Below are 17082 nucleotides of genomic sequence, written 5' to 3' on the forward strand. Positions count from 1 at the left end.
TGAGTGAAAGTGATATTTCACTCATTTCCTTGTTGCGTTTACAGAAATGCTGAAAATGATGCAAGTTTCCTGTTGGGACACTCGTAGATTGTGTTGATCGCTTTAGTAATGAAGGGAAAAACACACATATGTGCATACACTGCACATTAACAATGACGAGTACTTTAGCATTTAGATGGATCAAGTTGGCTCTCATCTATGAAACTACCAAGTCCCAGGAAAATATGGACTGGGTTTCGTGACACTCTGGAGAGAAACGTTGATGTTATTAAAATATATATTACAAAGTGATGATTTAAAGCTCGTGTCTGGAGTTTCCGTTGGTTTCCATTGTGGTCATTGTCGGATCATCACTATATCATTCTATATCTAGTAATCTCAAAAAAAAAAAAAAAAAATCGGCAGTCAGGAGGAATGGTGCTGAATGTAAACATGAAGTAAGACAACATAATCACCAGTGTAGGGCAGGCAAGGGGGGCTGTACTGCTTGAAGACCTCCATCTTCTTGTGGTACACTCCCAAATCTTGTCTCTTTTAATGCACAGTACAGGACACTCAGACAGGGATGGTCCTGCTGCCCGGGGACTGACCTCCTCAGGCAACCGGTCCACAAAACACCTGGTCTTTTTAATGCACCTCACACTAACAAAACAGAAAATCAATTTAAAAACAAATGTAACCACCAGCACCATTCAGTGTGACTGCTGATACACTTCATAATATTTGTTGGAATGATTGTAGTGATGATGACAATGGTGACAATAATGATAATGATGACTATTGCAGTCATGATGTTTGCAGTAATATGGATAACTGTAGAAAACTGAAATTTGCTTTCTTTTTGTATATGTTGTAGTTACTATAAAAACATAAAGTAATAGTTGTTTTGTATAATAGTATTTGTAAATATAGGCTGTAATAATAGATATGTAGTGTTTAGATTAAGAAAAAAAATCTCTACTTAACGCAGCTGACTGAAACTTACACTGAATGTGCAAGGGGTGGGAGTTTATAAGCTTGTCTTCTTCCCACTCCTTTTCAAGGTACAGACAAGAAATCTTCTTCTTACTCCAATGCTAATAACTTATGTTTCTAAAGAAATGTGGAAATAGTACTGTACAGTTTGTTTGTTTTCTTGTTTTGTTTGTTTTGTTTTTTTTTTTGGTTTACCAAATGTGGCTCTTTTGTATGGAATATTGTACAGTACATTCTTAATTTATTTTGTATTTTTGTATCTCGAAATAAATTCATTCATTCATTCATTCATTCATTCATTCAACATATGTATCATTTTTCAACAGAGCTTAAATGTGTCAGTCTGGTTCGATACTACAATATAATATTAGCATAAAGCAATATAAAAATTTATTTATGAGCCCCGCCTTCGTCTCATAGACCCCCATGTTATCCGAAAAAGCGCCGGTCAGCGTCATCCAATAGATTTCGAGCTTCCCCATTCTCGTGAGGTCAATCAAAGTGTGCACGCAGCCAGAGAGCACGGCTGCTCGCCCAGGCAGAGGTGAGTTAGCTCCGCAGCAGCCGGCCCGCTTACCTCGGATATATCCACTGTCTGCTGAACATCCACCGTAAACAGCTAAACATGTAGAATGTTGTAGGACTCAGAGGCTCTCATTTTCACCCGACAGATAATAGCGTGCACAATTAAGGGGGCGTGGCTTGGTCGCTCATGAAAGCAGAGGGAGGGCGGAACCTGAGACTTTGGATTTAAAAAAAAAAAACCTCTCTCTTTCAAAACTCCAGACACGAGCTTTAAGAGAAAAAAATACTCAACTTGAAAAAAAGTGCAGTTAAAGGTGCTGAAGGCAGGATTCCGCATCTCCGCCATCTTGCTTAGGGTTACCTAAGCAAGATGGCGATTTGACCCATCTAAGATGGCGATTTGAAACCCAGCACAACCAATCCTGTCCTGTTTTCTCTGACATCATGCCCTCACGCAAGTTAAGCCCCTCCCACAAGAACATGCGACGAACGCCCCTCGACCAATCATGGCTAGAGCCTCATGGGCTCTTCTGATTGGTCAAAGATACCTGGAGCTGTCGAGATTCCTTTTAAGCTCAGAACAGAGACAGATGGAAACGCTGCGCCCTCGCGGTAGTGCAATTATGCTACACTCCTAAAGGATTATCAATTTATACTCTAACATTTAATCCAAAGAAAACACAGAAAAATTAGCATTGACTAGCAAAATCCTGCCTACAGCACCTTTAAGTAAGAAAACAATACAATCAATGATGGTGAAGTCTCAAGAAAAACAGTGGCATCTCTCCTTCATTTCGTTTTTGATGGTCATCTTAACATCATTGATGGAAATGAAAGTGCTAATCTTAAGAGCTCACTAAAGAACTTCCCATGAACAAAGGTACATATGAGTTTTACTAACGTCTAACCAAAAGTTCGGTCAACATTAAAAAGCAACTGCGGCACGCCATGCAGACAGTAATTATCAGAGCTGCTGGAGATGCATCGTGATGTGACGCCCAACCAATTAAATCATGAGAGAAAAGCATGATAGACTGAATTAAATTACTTTATGGCAGAGGAAACTTGTACAGCATATCACCATCATCAGCCACAGATCTTCCTCCCAAAAAAATGTGTGGTCTTTTTTTGGTCTAACTAGATCAGATATATATGTACATTAAAAGAAGGCGTTTTATCAATCCGTCTTTTCATCAATATCCTCTCAGACGGTTGAAAAAAGTCATCCTGTGCTAAATACTCGGACTTTCTCACAAAGTGAAAGTGCTGCCCTTTAAATGTGAGCAGGAGATAAAGATCGATTAGTAGCTGTAATTGTAACAACACACACACACACACACACACACACACACACACACACACACACACAGTGAGAGTAATTTTGAAAATCTTTTCCAGTCGGAATGGTCTCATTTATCAAAAACTCAGCAGGTTTCTTCGATATTTAGTGAAACTACTCAGGGTCAAGTGACCACTGTAGAGACTGGCAAATTTCTCTCTCTCCTTCAGTGTAGCTGGTTTCACAAAATAGGCCAACTTCTTAATCTTATGTGTCAGATTACATTTAAAAAGAGAGTCTCGACTACAGTATCAGTGGATGATCAGCTTGTGAGATTAAAACACACGATGAGCAGTTCAGTAAGTTCAGCAGGTGGTGGAACACTTTATCGTTTCAGACACAAAAAAAATCACCAAGAAATGACGTGTGATGGATGTTGAATGATGGTTTTGGGTTGTAAATTACCAAGGAAACGTGTAAAGTTGCATCAGAGTGCTTCACCAGATGGGTTTCCCAAGCCTTTAACTACTTCAGTAAAATGAAAATCAGAGCCTTTGTTCACTTCACCGGCTTATTTAGTTCTGGTTCGATCAGATCTGTGAAATTTGTGTGAAAAGGGAGCATTTTCTTGACCTCACTCGCTGTTCTCTCTGCAGACGGACTGTTCCAGTGACAGCGAGAGCGAGGACAACTTCATAGTCGTCCCTCCGCGAGACCACCTGGGCCTGGCCATCTTCTCCATGCTCTGTTGCTTCTGGCCATTGGGGATTGCAGCCTTCTACTTCTCGCAGGGGGTGAGACTGCGTGCACGCGCACAATAACGCAGACATGCAACACGCCTTCCGTCACACATGAGCGATGCAGCATCTGTTTGTCAGGGGGCTGACATTCCCTCCTCCTGCTAGACTCACACACACGTTCTCCTGCATTTGACTGCGCGCACAAACACACATGCACTCTTCGTGTATGACTCATTACTGAAAACTTAAGGACTGGTGTGGGGTTCAAAAAAAAAAAGAAGGACTGACAGCTCACTCTGCGGCTGCAAGGCCAATTTTTACTCAGCTCCCCATCAATAACTCAAGGCCGATCTGTAGTGGCTGCTTGATGCCGTGTAAACAGGCAGAGAAAGGCTCTTTTTGGAAAGACTGTTTAAATCACCTTCAAGGTTCTGTCTGCAAACACCGAGAAAGGAGGTTTTCATACGACTGAGATGAGAAAGGGCCTCTGAATTAACGGCATTTTCGAGGATGAAATCAATTAAAGTTGCGCTAAGATACATTAAATATTCTTATATGACCTGTAGTTAGGATTATATTAAATTAAGCATGGTTCTCTTTCAATGCTCATCTGTTTCCCTAACCTGAAACGTTACTTCCTGTGTGTTTTGGTGTTCGGGTCCTTCGTGTGTGAAAGCAAGCCTCTTAGAAAATATTCTATTCTTGTAAGTGGCACATTGCTTCCATAGTATTTCACATCATGTATGGATGCTGGCTTGTTTGCTGCCTCTGGTCACCTTTAATCTGTGGGGGAGTGCTCACCGAGTTTGGGCAGTAACCCCACGCAATCAATTTCTAATCGGAGTTGAACTGTAGTTATTTCCAGCAGGACCAGGCCTGTGTGATTTCACAGGGCAATCTGTCCAAGTGTGACAAGGTAGTTGAAGTCTCTGCCGATGCGTTCCAGCCAGCAAACAGCACATAATAGATGTCTAATGGATTCCACCTCGGCTTCCACCATTTTTCTCGGTTCTGTGAGAAACGGCTCCGAAGACGGTCCGTCAAACAAAGAGCTCCAGGATCAACATTTTGCTTGCTGCTAATCAATCCGCCCTCCGTCTCTTCCATCATCGGTACAACCGAAGCAAAACACGTAAAAAAAAAGAACCATCAGCAGTAAACAAACCCATTGTATGTTCAAGTACACACATGTAAACACTCGCACTGCAGACGCACAAACAGACACACTTTTCAGCAAATTACTCTGCCTTGGACTATAAATTCTTATCAAAAGCTGGAGCGTTTAGCCGTCTTATCAGTGGGCGCAAGTAGTCCGAGCCAGTCAGTGAATTATCTTGTCAGGAGCTAATTTGATTCTTCCGGGGTAATTATGGGGAAGTGATGGCTGTGTTTAGGGATGGATGGTTTTTCTGCCAATCTCCCTCCTTTGGAAGGTGCCGACCAAAGCGCTGTCAGGGAAAAGATATGGAGGGAGTCTGGGATTGCTTGATTTTATAGCTCAATAACCCACTTCAGTGGTCCTCGATTCATTCAGCTGTTCAGGAAGCACCTTCCCAGCTCAGTGATGTAATTCTATAGGATTTAGTTTGAGCATGTGGAATCATTTTAGCAGAACACGTGAAGGGAATAAATATCTCTGCCTCTGTACCGTCTCAACTTTAAGTAAAATCACAGTCCGACAGTGTAGTTCTTATACTTTTTCATGACATTTTGCCTGTGAAATGTGTAAATGTTTCGCAGTAGATAAGCTATATTCACTTAATAGTATTATTTGTGAAACTGATACTCTGCTGGATGTATTTTCCAGCCCTCAGGTCAAATCCAAGGTTTGTTGCAAGTATTAGAATTATGACTAAACAACATTTTACAACATCGAATCATGTATTGCACCGGTGCATTTGAGGAAACCTCCCCTCGCCCGTGTGTAAATCCGACATGTATCTTGTATTTGATCAGGCTGCCACAGATGATTTACTCACAGTGTTCACTGTTGCTTTAATAACGTCGGAGGCTTGCAAAATGAATTAAAAATGGAATTTCCTGTATTGGATTGGGTAGAATAGTGGGACTAGTTTATGCTGATAGATTAACATATAACACACAATGTCACTCACCAACCTTGGCTTGTTTATTGTTGCATCCGTTTTTACAATGGAATGAAATTGCAAATCAGCTCAGCCTTCAACAGACAGGCTGCCGTTACTGTTACTGTGCTTTTTCCTCAGCTGTTGGCGGAGTTTATACCTCAACTTTTGACTTTTTCACCTGGGTAGTGAATGCATCACACACAACGCTTCAACGCTTGACAGAAAATAGTTTTCTTTTTATTTCTGTTTTTTTTTTTAATGCTTTAAAACGGTGTTTGGAAAACCTTAACAGGATGCATTGAGGTCACTTTCACGGCTTCATCATTGTCATGGCAACTACAGCATGGCCGTGTGCGTTATAGCGCGAGGCGAGGGCAGCAGGAATGGAGGGAAATGACGGCACATCAGCCCCATCGTTTACTCCGAGGACGTTTACAAACAAACAGGTTAGTGACTGTAATGGGGTGTGTGGACGCCTGATCAATAGTGTTTTGGTTCCTCGGGAAGGTCAGACCTGTTGATAAAGAGAGCTGCCGGCCTCCCACAGAGCGGAGCTGAGTCACCGCCACAGCAAACACTCCGCACAAACAGACGTGCATCCATGTGCTCATTTAGGCTGCTTGTTTTCCTGAGACAGCATCTTTCATTTGGCGTAATGACTTTTGCAAATAGCGATGCACAGTTTCAGGATTTGTTGTTCGCGGCCCACACACACAAACACACACACTCTGATAATGACGGGAAAAACCATGAATATCTGAGGAAAATTAACTGTGAGCATTTGATTGGAAAGCAGAATTGAGTTTCAATTACTGCCTCTAATAGGGTGAGTGCTTTGTTTTCGTGGATGTTGATTTTTTTTTTTTTTTTTCCAGCTCAGCTTTGAGACATCTGGCCTGGAAAGTGCAGAGTTGGGAAGCGACGCGATTATGCAAATAAGACTTCCCTGAAGTTATCTTACGACATTCAAGTCATCGTAATGAATGAAAATTAATGAAGTAATTATTGCGGAACAGTTTGCGTAATTTTGTGTGTCAGTATGATGGAGGTTGAGGGACAAACAGAGCGAGAGAGGGAAGCAGAAAGAGAGATATTTTGGGCTTAATGTGCTGTTTATTTGAAAGAGAAACCTGTTAAGAGTGCTAAATTGGCTTCCGAGAGCGCGTCTCAGCGTGAGGCTCCGCAAAGCGGCGTCTGAGATGGTATCTTGTTTTTCTTTTTTTCTATGACAACACATTTCAATCATTTTGTCAAGGTTGTGAAGATAAAGCTTTAAACGCTTTCCACCGTTTTCATCTCAAGGGTATTCAAGGAAAACTCTCCGGGCTGACATCTATCCTGTGTTACGCGACGCTCAGCCTCCTTTTCTCCCCCCCTGTCCACATCAGATTCCCGTTCCTTATGGGGCGCCACCGCACGCCTTGATTTAATTTCCAAGTGACAAATCACTTACGGTGCATCTAACAAAAGCTTTCACTGGAGAAATTAAATAACCAGCCTTTGCCCTTCATCCTCCAGCTCCAGTGGAGGAAACTGCCCGCTTGTAATTTTCGTGACTCTCCTTTTATTCCGTCCCCCTGAAGATCTGGCCTGGGTAGGGTAATCCATCCTCTGAAGGAGAAGCCGCTTTGTCCCGTTTTGAAAGCAAATTCAAACCTCATTTCCTGTAGAGCATCACTAACAACGCTTTTGTCTCAATAATTACTGTATTGACAAAGAAAGCAAAGGCTCCACCTTGAATGCGCATCCTTTCTCTGGATTTCCTTCCTGACCTTCTCTTACATAAAGAATCTCTTTCTGGCTCTCATTTACTCTTTTGTCCTTCACTGTTTGCATTGTTCTCAAAAATACCTTCTTGGAACTAATGAACCATTTGGAGTGCAGTGTAAATATCCAGTCCTCATTCCTCTGGTGGTAACTACCGACACTGATATCTGGAGAATTTCAATAGATTTTTGTCCCTTTTGTTTTCAAATTCTCATTGATCAAAAGTCTCAGATGCTAAAATACTCCATGTCTCCAAGTCTGCTCTCACTGGAAGGCAATTATTTGAGTATTCAGTCAGTTTCTCAATGCAAGCGATGCTGTTGTAAAAGGTAAAAGCACACAAAACTTTAAATATCACATTTTTTTTTAAATGATTTTGTCCAATAGTCTCCATGCACTAATTAGTTCTGCTTTTACATCCAAATGGATGAGCCATCATACTGTTCATTTTGTAATATTACTGACTAACACGTCACATTATAAATGCATCTGCCTGAGTGCAGTGTTTTCAAAATGAGCCTGTAAACAGAAAGATCCAGCCTCTTGAGCCAAAGAGGAAAAAGGTACCGCTAACAAGCATTCATTGTCTGGTGCAGCTGCTCCGTGACTGCTTTTATCATTGTAGTGCAAATGGGCAGAAACTATGAATAATACAATATTTCAGTCAGGGGAGACCGCAAAAGACAGAGGCTTAAAGAATAATTAAATTATCTGACTTAGTGTGCAGCAAAAGTCAAAGTTGGAGAAGTACGTGAGCAGCGTTTGGCAGTTTGACCCTGTTGTGATGCCGCCGTTCCACACGCTGCACAGCGTAATCCTCCCAATCAGGTCCAGACAGATGGTGGAGTGGAGCGATTACTAAAGGTCTAGATGCGTGCGAAGGCCCACGAGTAAGATCGAGGAGGATTACACATGGTCACAATATAAATTAAAAAGAGAGAGCAAGCAGAGAAATCTTGATTTGACGTTGACTCGTTTTGCCCTCAAGGTCCAGGTCGTCTGACAATCACGATTTACTACACAGTGGGAGGATTTCAGTTTGGTGGGGAACGCTGCAAAATGATGCTTTAAAAATATTTTCTAGTGGTTTTCTTAACTTGATGGAAATTTCAAAGTGAATTTGCCGGATATACTTAAGTATTTACAAAAATCTTCTGTGGAATCGTCTGGTTCAGAGGTTTATTCCTCTTCATGGACACTCAAGCTTGACTGTGTCGAGATCATGGCTCCACCATGACTTCCAGGAACTCTCATTCTTCTTTACACTGAAGGTGCGTCTTAATACACACTATGTTTGGAGTTGCAGAATACATTTCTAGCAAATCAGATGAGTTCCCACTGGTATTACATTAATACATGATTTCTCAGTAACATTTTATTATGTCTACACAGCATGTATCTATATCCATCCATGGGTCCTGCATGATTTACTAATACGGGTAACAAATAACTGAAAAAGGATTAAAAAAGGTCATGCATGGAGTCACAGCTGCTCCACTGATCTTCGAATGAAAAAGTAGCATGACTGAGATAAACAGAAAAGGTTGTTTAAACTATTTCAGAGTAAGTCAACATTATATCGAGCCGACATATTGCTAAAACTATTCTCTGCTGCTTGACTTAATACACTGGTGGGCATTGAAGTGATGAGAACACCTGAATTCAATGATTTGGATAATTAAGCAAATACTTTTGGCGATATAGTGTAGGTCAACAGGATAAGGAAAAAAAGCAATAAAAATCATCAAATTATAAAAAAGGTGAAAACTATTCATATCTCAGACATTGATTGAGTTTGAGGTATAAACCCAAAGAGAATGGTGGGGCAGATGAAAAATTTAGTCAAAATTCATTTAAGGCATTATCACACCCTCGTTTTAATATCAGATCATAGACAAATACGCACATGAAAACAGTGAAATAGTTTCCTTTGTGCAGGATTTGAGTTTCATGATAGTCAGCCCTCCAGTCTGGTTTCGATCAGACCTCAGCCGCGTCGGGCACAACAAGGAGCCGCCGAGCCAGGCACTTGAACCGACTGGCTCCTCTCAACGACAAGAGACTGTGGCTCCAATCCAAAATCCTCCTGGATTTCTGTTATGAGGAGCCAAGCAAGGCGCTCGGCTGAGGAACCTGATTTGATCCACTTCTGTCTGGGAGATTGTGAGCGAAGGTCAAAAACAAGTACTCAACTTGTCTAGAGACTTGATTTGGTGTTTAGTTTTCTGCTCAGCACCACTCTTAAGACACACACCGCCGCAAAACACTGCAGCTCAGACGTGTGCAGGAGAAGTAAACTCAGACACACACACACACACACACACACACACCTCGGAGCTCCGTCATTATTCAAATGGATTCAAGAATAATAAAGGTCATTTGACGCCACCACATAATGCATTTTAAAACCACCTTGGAATGCTTTCAGAACATTACTCTCGCCAATAAATTTTATATTACTGCTAATTTTTTTTTTTTTTTTTTCTGGCCACAATGAATTATGGTTGGGATTTAGCAATATGCTGAATCTCATCAACTATAACATAAACAAATGGACGCGTATATGACAGGATAGTAATAATACAGAAGACAATTTAGTCTCGGCCAAGACAATAAAATGGAAAACTAATACCGTCCAAACAATGTCAGTGTAACATTTCATACTGGGTAATTTCTGCTTCAGTGCTGACCTCCATTCAGTGGTGTGAATGGAAACAGCAAATCATAAATAGTCTGCTTTCCTCCATCTCTCTCCTGGCAAAGGAGACCATTCAGAGAGGCAGATAAATAGATGATGCTCAGCACAAAGCCCGATAAACACATCAACAGTGTGCATTTACCCTCCATTCATTGTTGTATATTTAGTATTTATATCAGTTGTTCAGGTAGAATAGAATAAAACACAATGCGAGAACTCCTTGAGCTTCATTCAGATTACATCTTCTACCTCTTTCTGACAGCAGCGATCAAGAGTGTTTTTCAGAAGTAACTAAAAAAAGAGGAAGTTGCTTTAATCAGAACTTGAAAATTAATCAAATTGTGACAGTGAAATTGAGTTGTTTCCTGATACGCTGTTTTTACTGCAGTTTTCTCACCCGATTCACCGACTCTGCTGCATGTAGAAACTGATTTCCAACATCAGGAGGATCATCATGCAGCCCTGTCATTTCCAGAGCCTCATCGCCTTTTTTCAACTTGCTGCTTAGCAACTCCAAACTTTACTGATTCGGCCTGCTCTATGTGCCACGCGTGTTGTTTCCCTCAGTAGCAGGCAGCTGTTTCCAGGGAAAACAAACAAACAAAAACAAGCACCAGACACACACAGCGTAAATTGCCCGCCTGGCAGCAAACACGAGACGGACACAGCTTGCAATTAGTTGATGAAGACTTCAGGATTTGGTCGTGAGATCAAAACGGACCCGCAAGAAGAGGAAATACAACCGCCGTAGTTTAGCGTCAGGTTCGATGTGCGGATATAGTCTCAGACATTAGCAGAAATACTGGTGGCACAGCTTTAAAGTCATGAAATCATCATTATATTACTTGAGCTTTCCACCGATTTTTCTTCAAACTGAAACTTGTGTGTGGAAGCTGATTTATTTCAAACTGCAAATGGGAGAACCTACAATCGCCACTGTAATTCAAAGGTCTCAAAAAACACAAAATATTCCATATTTAGATGATTTCAGTAAGAAAAGCATGGAACATTATGTAGGACAGTGTCATCAGCGTAGAGAGCAACAGACAGAACAAGATCTCCCTTAATGACGGTCCTGAGTTTTAATTTTAGGCATTATATTTTACACAGCAAGTTTCATCTCAGGAGGGAATAAATTCTATACTATTTACTTTGTTGCACTATATCATCTCTGTAATTTATAACCACTATACATAATATTCATTGCATGTATTCATATCCATATAATATTCACTGTATGCTGTTTAATGTAAAAATGCTCTATACAGCATGCAGGTGATATCTGAGATATATACAGTGTATACACACACACACACACACACTTTACCCTTCAGCACCATGTAAGTAGGTCATGACAGACAGGTAAAGTGGGTCATTTGTGTTCCATACCTCTTTTCTTTCTGACTATCTATCTATCTATCTAGTTTCATAAGATGCATTTTTTCAGCTTTTCAAATGGTAAATCTTATGATGGCCGTTGATCATTCTGTTATTTCTGTGTGAAATGACATCAACCTCCAGCCCCTGACATTTCCATCCTAATTGCCGTCCATTAATCCTGCCATGCTTGATAAACCCCCCTCAGGTTTGTCCATAGGCCCATCCCTCAATTCGATTTGCTTTTCTTCACTCACTGTTTTTTTTTTTTTTTTTTTTTTTTTAGTTTTCGATCGAAATTTAATTAATAAGTTGCTCTTTTCTCCAGGTGAATGAGAACGCTGCCGTGTTTCTGACTTCCTTCCTTTTACATCCTGTCTTTTCCAGACCACCAAGGCGGTGAACAAAGGGGACTTCCCACTGGCCAACATCGCCTCCAGGAGGGCTTTGTTTCTCGCCGCCCTCTCCATCACTATAGGCACCGGCGTGTATGTGGGGGTGGTGGTAGCTCTCATCGCCTACCTCTCTAAACCAGGACACATATAGCAGCGGCGCCATTACTCCACGCACCTCCGGGGAGCCCCGGGAAGAGAACAGCCCCCCCTCTGGGGAACGCCATTGCTCCTGCAGACTCTGAAGAAAGTTTTTTGGAGGGGATGTACAGCTCTTTTTCTTTCTCTCTCGTCTTTCCACCTTCCTTGCTTCCCAGCCTTCTCTCCCTGCAGGCCCTCTGTCAGCTTATCTCGCCACAGTGACTGGAGAGGTCAGGCTGGAGGGCGGGAAGAGCAGGAACGGAGAGGCAAACTCAGCAAGCCTGTTTTGTTGATGATGGATTTGAGGGATGGAATTCGTCTTTGTTGGACCCACTTTGCAACCAGTTGACTTCAGGCTGAGCCCTTTGGTTGTTTATGAACCTCCAAGACTGCTGGAAGGAAAGATAAACCTGGATTGTGATGCAGAGAGGTGGACGAAGGTTAAAAAATCAAGATGAATTCATTCAGTCATTCAGAACAACACTTCTGTTGCCATTACTTGAGCTGCTGTTAAAAGTTAACCCACCAACCCACCAACCATCATCAGTCCGTCGCCCCGGACTGTTTTGTATGTAGACCTGCCTTCACAAAGTCAAAGGACCGGGACTGCATTTGTTTCTGAGCCGACTGCCTGAAAGGGGAAAAACAAACTACATGACCGGCTTCATAAATCACCACAATAAATTCCAGTCTTTAATTAGCAGAGATGGGAGAAAGACTATCTGCAAGTGTCATCAATAATGCTAATTAAAGACAAAAACTAAACAAAAAAAAAAAGATTGAATACAAAAAAAAAAGAAATATGATTAGGAGCTGAGGTTGTTTCTTTTTTCTTGATAAAATATATGCACTGGCATGAACAAAAAGATTCTTGATGGAGCCTCCGGCCTGCAGTTCTCCTCCAGAAAGGTGTCCGTCCTTTGAAAATCAGCACCGCGAGTGCCCGAGAACTGAAACACGTCTGCTTGTGCAGAAATGGATTGCCGACACACAGGCTTTGTTTTTATGTTCGTGTTCCCTGCCGTCTGAGCGCGTCTCCATCAATCTTGCTCGGAGAAACGTCCATGTGTAGCCTTTGAAGAGAAGCACAGATCCAGGATGGCGAGGTGGTCCGCGGGGCGGGGCAAAAATGAGACCAGCGTCCCCCCCCCAAAAAAAAAAAAAAAACAGGACAGGAAAGTGACACGTCCGTCACTCACAGCGGGCGAGAAAGTTATAAATCAGGAAGATTATGTCATTAAAATGCGAGGCTTACGTATCCCCGAGGGCTGCGCGCATAAACAAAGCGTCACACGCTGACAGCTTTGAATTCAGACCTCTTCAATTATCCTTTGCATGAATACCGGCGGTATACTGCCGCCGCTCCGCATGATTGATTGGACTCAGAACCAGTTTTTGTCAGATCATAAAACAGCCCAAATTAAAATTGATCAGGCTGTGAATGGCCCCTTGGAGTTTGCACAATAGTTTATCACTCAGTCCTCACTCCAGCTATAGCAAGAATAGCAGGCCATATCACAGTGATGGAGTACTTTATTTATTTTTTATTTTTTTTGCAGACAAACTGAATGCGTTTTTGATACAAAGGGCTTAATAATTGTTGGTATTTCGGCCTGTGTTCTTGCAGTGCAGATTATAAGACAAGCAGTGATGCTTGAAGAAGCAGCATCGCATGCTTTCCTGCACAGGTCCCGCAATTAGTCATACCTGACAGTTATGGTGCACAATTAGCTCCCCTTAATGACTTTTTTTTCTGAAGGAATGCATATTCTCTCGAGCATTGCCCTAAAATAGCACAACCACATTAATTCCACTAATAAGCCAGTGACTGTGTGGCTGGTAGCTGCCAGAACCCGCAAGAACTATTTCAAGATCCACCAATTTTAAAGCGAAAATGGAACATTGGCTGATATACTTTGAAGAGAAAATGTCTTTATTGAATGTATTGATTGAACAAAGCGTGATGTCCTCTTCTGATTTGATAGAAAGACCGCAACGACTGAGGTGTTTGGAGCTCTAAAGCTTCATGTCTGAGAGTTCAAGCTGGCTGTGGCTCTGTATATGTTTGACCTCCTGACCTTTGACCCCCTCTGTCCCCTCAGCGGTAAGCCATTTGCTACTTATTCCACTGTATGCACACCTCCTGACCATCACTTTAACTCCAGTGAAAGACTCCTCAGCCTGTTTGCTGATGAACATGCTTTGTGTTTTGTAGTGTGCCACTCAAACGCTGTTCTTATCCGGCTTCTTCGGCGACCTGGTATTGTGTAATGTGTTACAACAGTACGTGAGTTTTTAATGCTGCTGTGTTTTGGGGTTTTTTTTTTTTTTTTTTTTCCTGTTTTCTCTCTTCTTCTCATCGTGATGAGCTACACGTCCATGTGACACACTTTGTTGAATGCATTTCTCAATGCCAGGGTGATTGTGATCTCTTGTGTCGTGCTCTTAAAGCTGAGTTAAAGAAGATTAGGTTTTTACCTCCCTTTCTTTCTTTTTTTTTTTTTTCTTTTTATTTTGGTCACATTGACGTTTGGGATCTTTTTTTTTTCTACTGTGTATGGAGGCAACATGTACATAGTGCAAATAAAAACATTCAACTGTAATGAGAAATAAACCAGAAAGGAATTGTGACCTTTCTTAAAAGCAAAAGATTTCCTTTGTGGTTTCGTATCAGGTTACATGCACAGCTTTCTTTGAGAACAAAAAGCCCGCAGTCTGAGAGAAAAAGGCTTGATTGAGGTGTACGAGTTGTTCTCCACCAAGCCGAAATGAACAATGGCTGAGTCACACAGTGGAGGTGGTTCTGCCTGGAACAGATGAAGCTCTGCATGCAGGGAGGTGGGCTGCACCACTCAGAAGATGGCATCAGCAGCACCGTTGTGTTGAGATTATTGGTATTATCTCTCACGGTGCATCTCAGCGTACTTTGTCCCGCCCGTCGCATGGCCATCAAACGATTCTTGATTGGATGAGCTTTTTTTTTTCTTTTTCCCTCCAGTTTGATGCTGCTCTTACAAACACTGCTATTAAATATGATTTAAGCATTAAAGATGGGTTTCCACTCAGTCCAGAATATGAAGTAGGGGTGTCAAACATAAGGTCCGTGGGCTGAAACCGGTCCTCAAGAGGCTGCAATCAGCCCAGCTAAACCAACAAGCAAAATATTTGGTGAAAAAAAGTCTAAGACAGATTTGGTTCACATATTTCTGTACGAGTAGTGGACACGACACAACCCTGAGATCGCTGCAAACGTTATAGCCTCAAAGTCCTTCTGGCAGGAGGAATCTGTAAAATATTTCGTTGAATTTTCACCAGAAGGCGTCATTAAAACTGGCTTCCTGATGAGATTGTGGTGATTTTTGGTAGTAGTCGTTTGGTATTTGCAAAAATATGAACATTATCATCACATATGCTCTGCCCCACAACAAAGGAAAACTTTGTCAGCTGGTATCATTGTGGCCCTTTTATTCCCACTGTTTTCATCTATGAAGCATCTCACTTATCGGCCATCACGTGCACACACCAAAAAGCAAGGTTTCAGGTTTTACATCCATTATTTTAAAATCTGGATCTTCGAAAATGAGCTGTCAAGGTTTTCAAATAAGGAGCATTTTTGCCATTTTATGCATTTATGCTGAACACAAGCTCAATATATTCTCACATTCTTCTTAGGCTACGTGAAATAAATCATTAAACACAAATCCTAAACAGGCAGGCTTTCTATATCAGTGGCTACTGAGGCTGCCGAGCACATCTTTTTATCAAGCAAGGAAAAAAAAAACTATTGTGACGGTAAATATTTTATTTTGGTAATATCAATCTTAAATAATTTTTGCAAAAATCATCCACATTTAATGAGAGCTACTTGTTCCCTCCAAGAAGATCTGAGTAAACGGACAATCCTCACTTGTGTTTGAACAGATTTTTAGTTTTATGTTTCAGCTTTGCTCCGACTTTACTTTGAAATGTCCGTGTGGAGTACAGCATCCTCGCCGTGAGTCACTGATTTACAACGGCAGCCATCTGTTCACAAAATCGTCCCACAAGAGAGCAAAACACACGTGAGGCCGGGTCCGCCGGTGAGGATGCTTCGTGGTTGTACACCCAGCGACTGCGGCGGCGGCGGCCGAGGAGGAGCTCTCATTACGGGAGTGAGTCACTCGCTGATGTCTCTGTCAGCGAGCCGCGGCACGACGGCCAACGATGATATGTTTGCTTCGTCTTCAAGGGTGAAAAATGCTCATATTAAACATAACAAAGAGCGTGCTCCACCGTTTCTTCGCTGTGATATGCTAAACAGGCAATACTCAGAAGCACATAGGCAGATTGATTTAATGGGCTCTATGGATCAAAGAGGGACTGTTGTGTTTCCCAACGCGCAGCGAGAAAACAGACAGCGGGCAGGGGAAATATTTTTGCCTGTCCTCCGGTGCTCCGTCTCAGTTTTACATTTCGTTGTGTTTGATTTGTGCGAGAGAGGGATTGTGTGATCGTAACGCCGCCTTTAAAAATAATTTGCAAACTTAAAAGTATCACAGGAATAAGGTCTGTTGTTATCAAATTACAAACACAGTCCTCATCAGAAGCATTCAGCCATCGCTGCGTTTCAGTCTGGAGCGTCCCAACCCGCTCTCTCCCTCTCATCTGCAGATGAGTCACTCCTCATCATTTCACCAAACCATTTCATGCCTTCTTTGAGCATCGTGCCAGAGATTATCAAGGGGAAGAAATGCGCCTGGTTTTTATTTGCTCTCCTCATGTTTCTAACTCAAAACCTACATCTCTCTATTTTAGTTTTTTTTTTTTTTTCTCTCTGGAAGTGGATTTTCCAATCTAGGTTGTACGTTTCGCCCAACATGGTGCAATAGCTTGGAAACGGAGCTCTCACACTGGCCCATGCCTGAAAAAAACTGCAAGTAAACGTGAGTTGTACATCTTCCAGTTGTCTTTTTTTTTTTTTTTTTCGGCAGGGGAATAGGAGAAACAGCTTTCAAGCTGCAGTAGGATTTGTGCTTTAATCACTGTTTTCATGCCACAGATCTCAGACGGATTGTTTCCAGAGTCTGATTCTTTTTTTTCTCATCAAATATGCATTAAGTCA

At 41.8% G+C, this 17082-nt stretch overlaps 1 protein-coding gene across 2 annotated transcripts in view; it reads left to right on the top strand.

The window, feature by feature from the left end:
- syndig1l (synapse differentiation inducing 1-like) overlaps positions 1–12084 on the top strand; it is a 42179-nt gene extending 30095 nt beyond the window's left edge. For both annotated transcript variants that reach the window (XM_030110388.1, XM_030110387.1), the window contains 2 exons: positions 3436–3573; positions 11836–12084. In XM_030110388.1, the coding sequence (XP_029966248.1) occupies positions 3436–3573; positions 11836–11994 (297 nt within the window). In that variant the 3' untranslated portion in view covers positions 11995–12084. The remainder of the gene's footprint in view (positions 1–3435; positions 3574–11835) is intronic.
- The last annotated feature ends 4998 nt before the right edge of the window (positions 12085–17082 follow it).

This window comes from Salarias fasciatus, chromosome 15, assembly GCF_902148845.1.
Source record: "Salarias fasciatus chromosome 15, fSalaFa1.1, whole genome shotgun sequence".
Classification (NCBI taxonomy): domain Eukaryota; kingdom Metazoa; phylum Chordata; class Actinopteri; order Blenniiformes; family Blenniidae; genus Salarias; species Salarias fasciatus.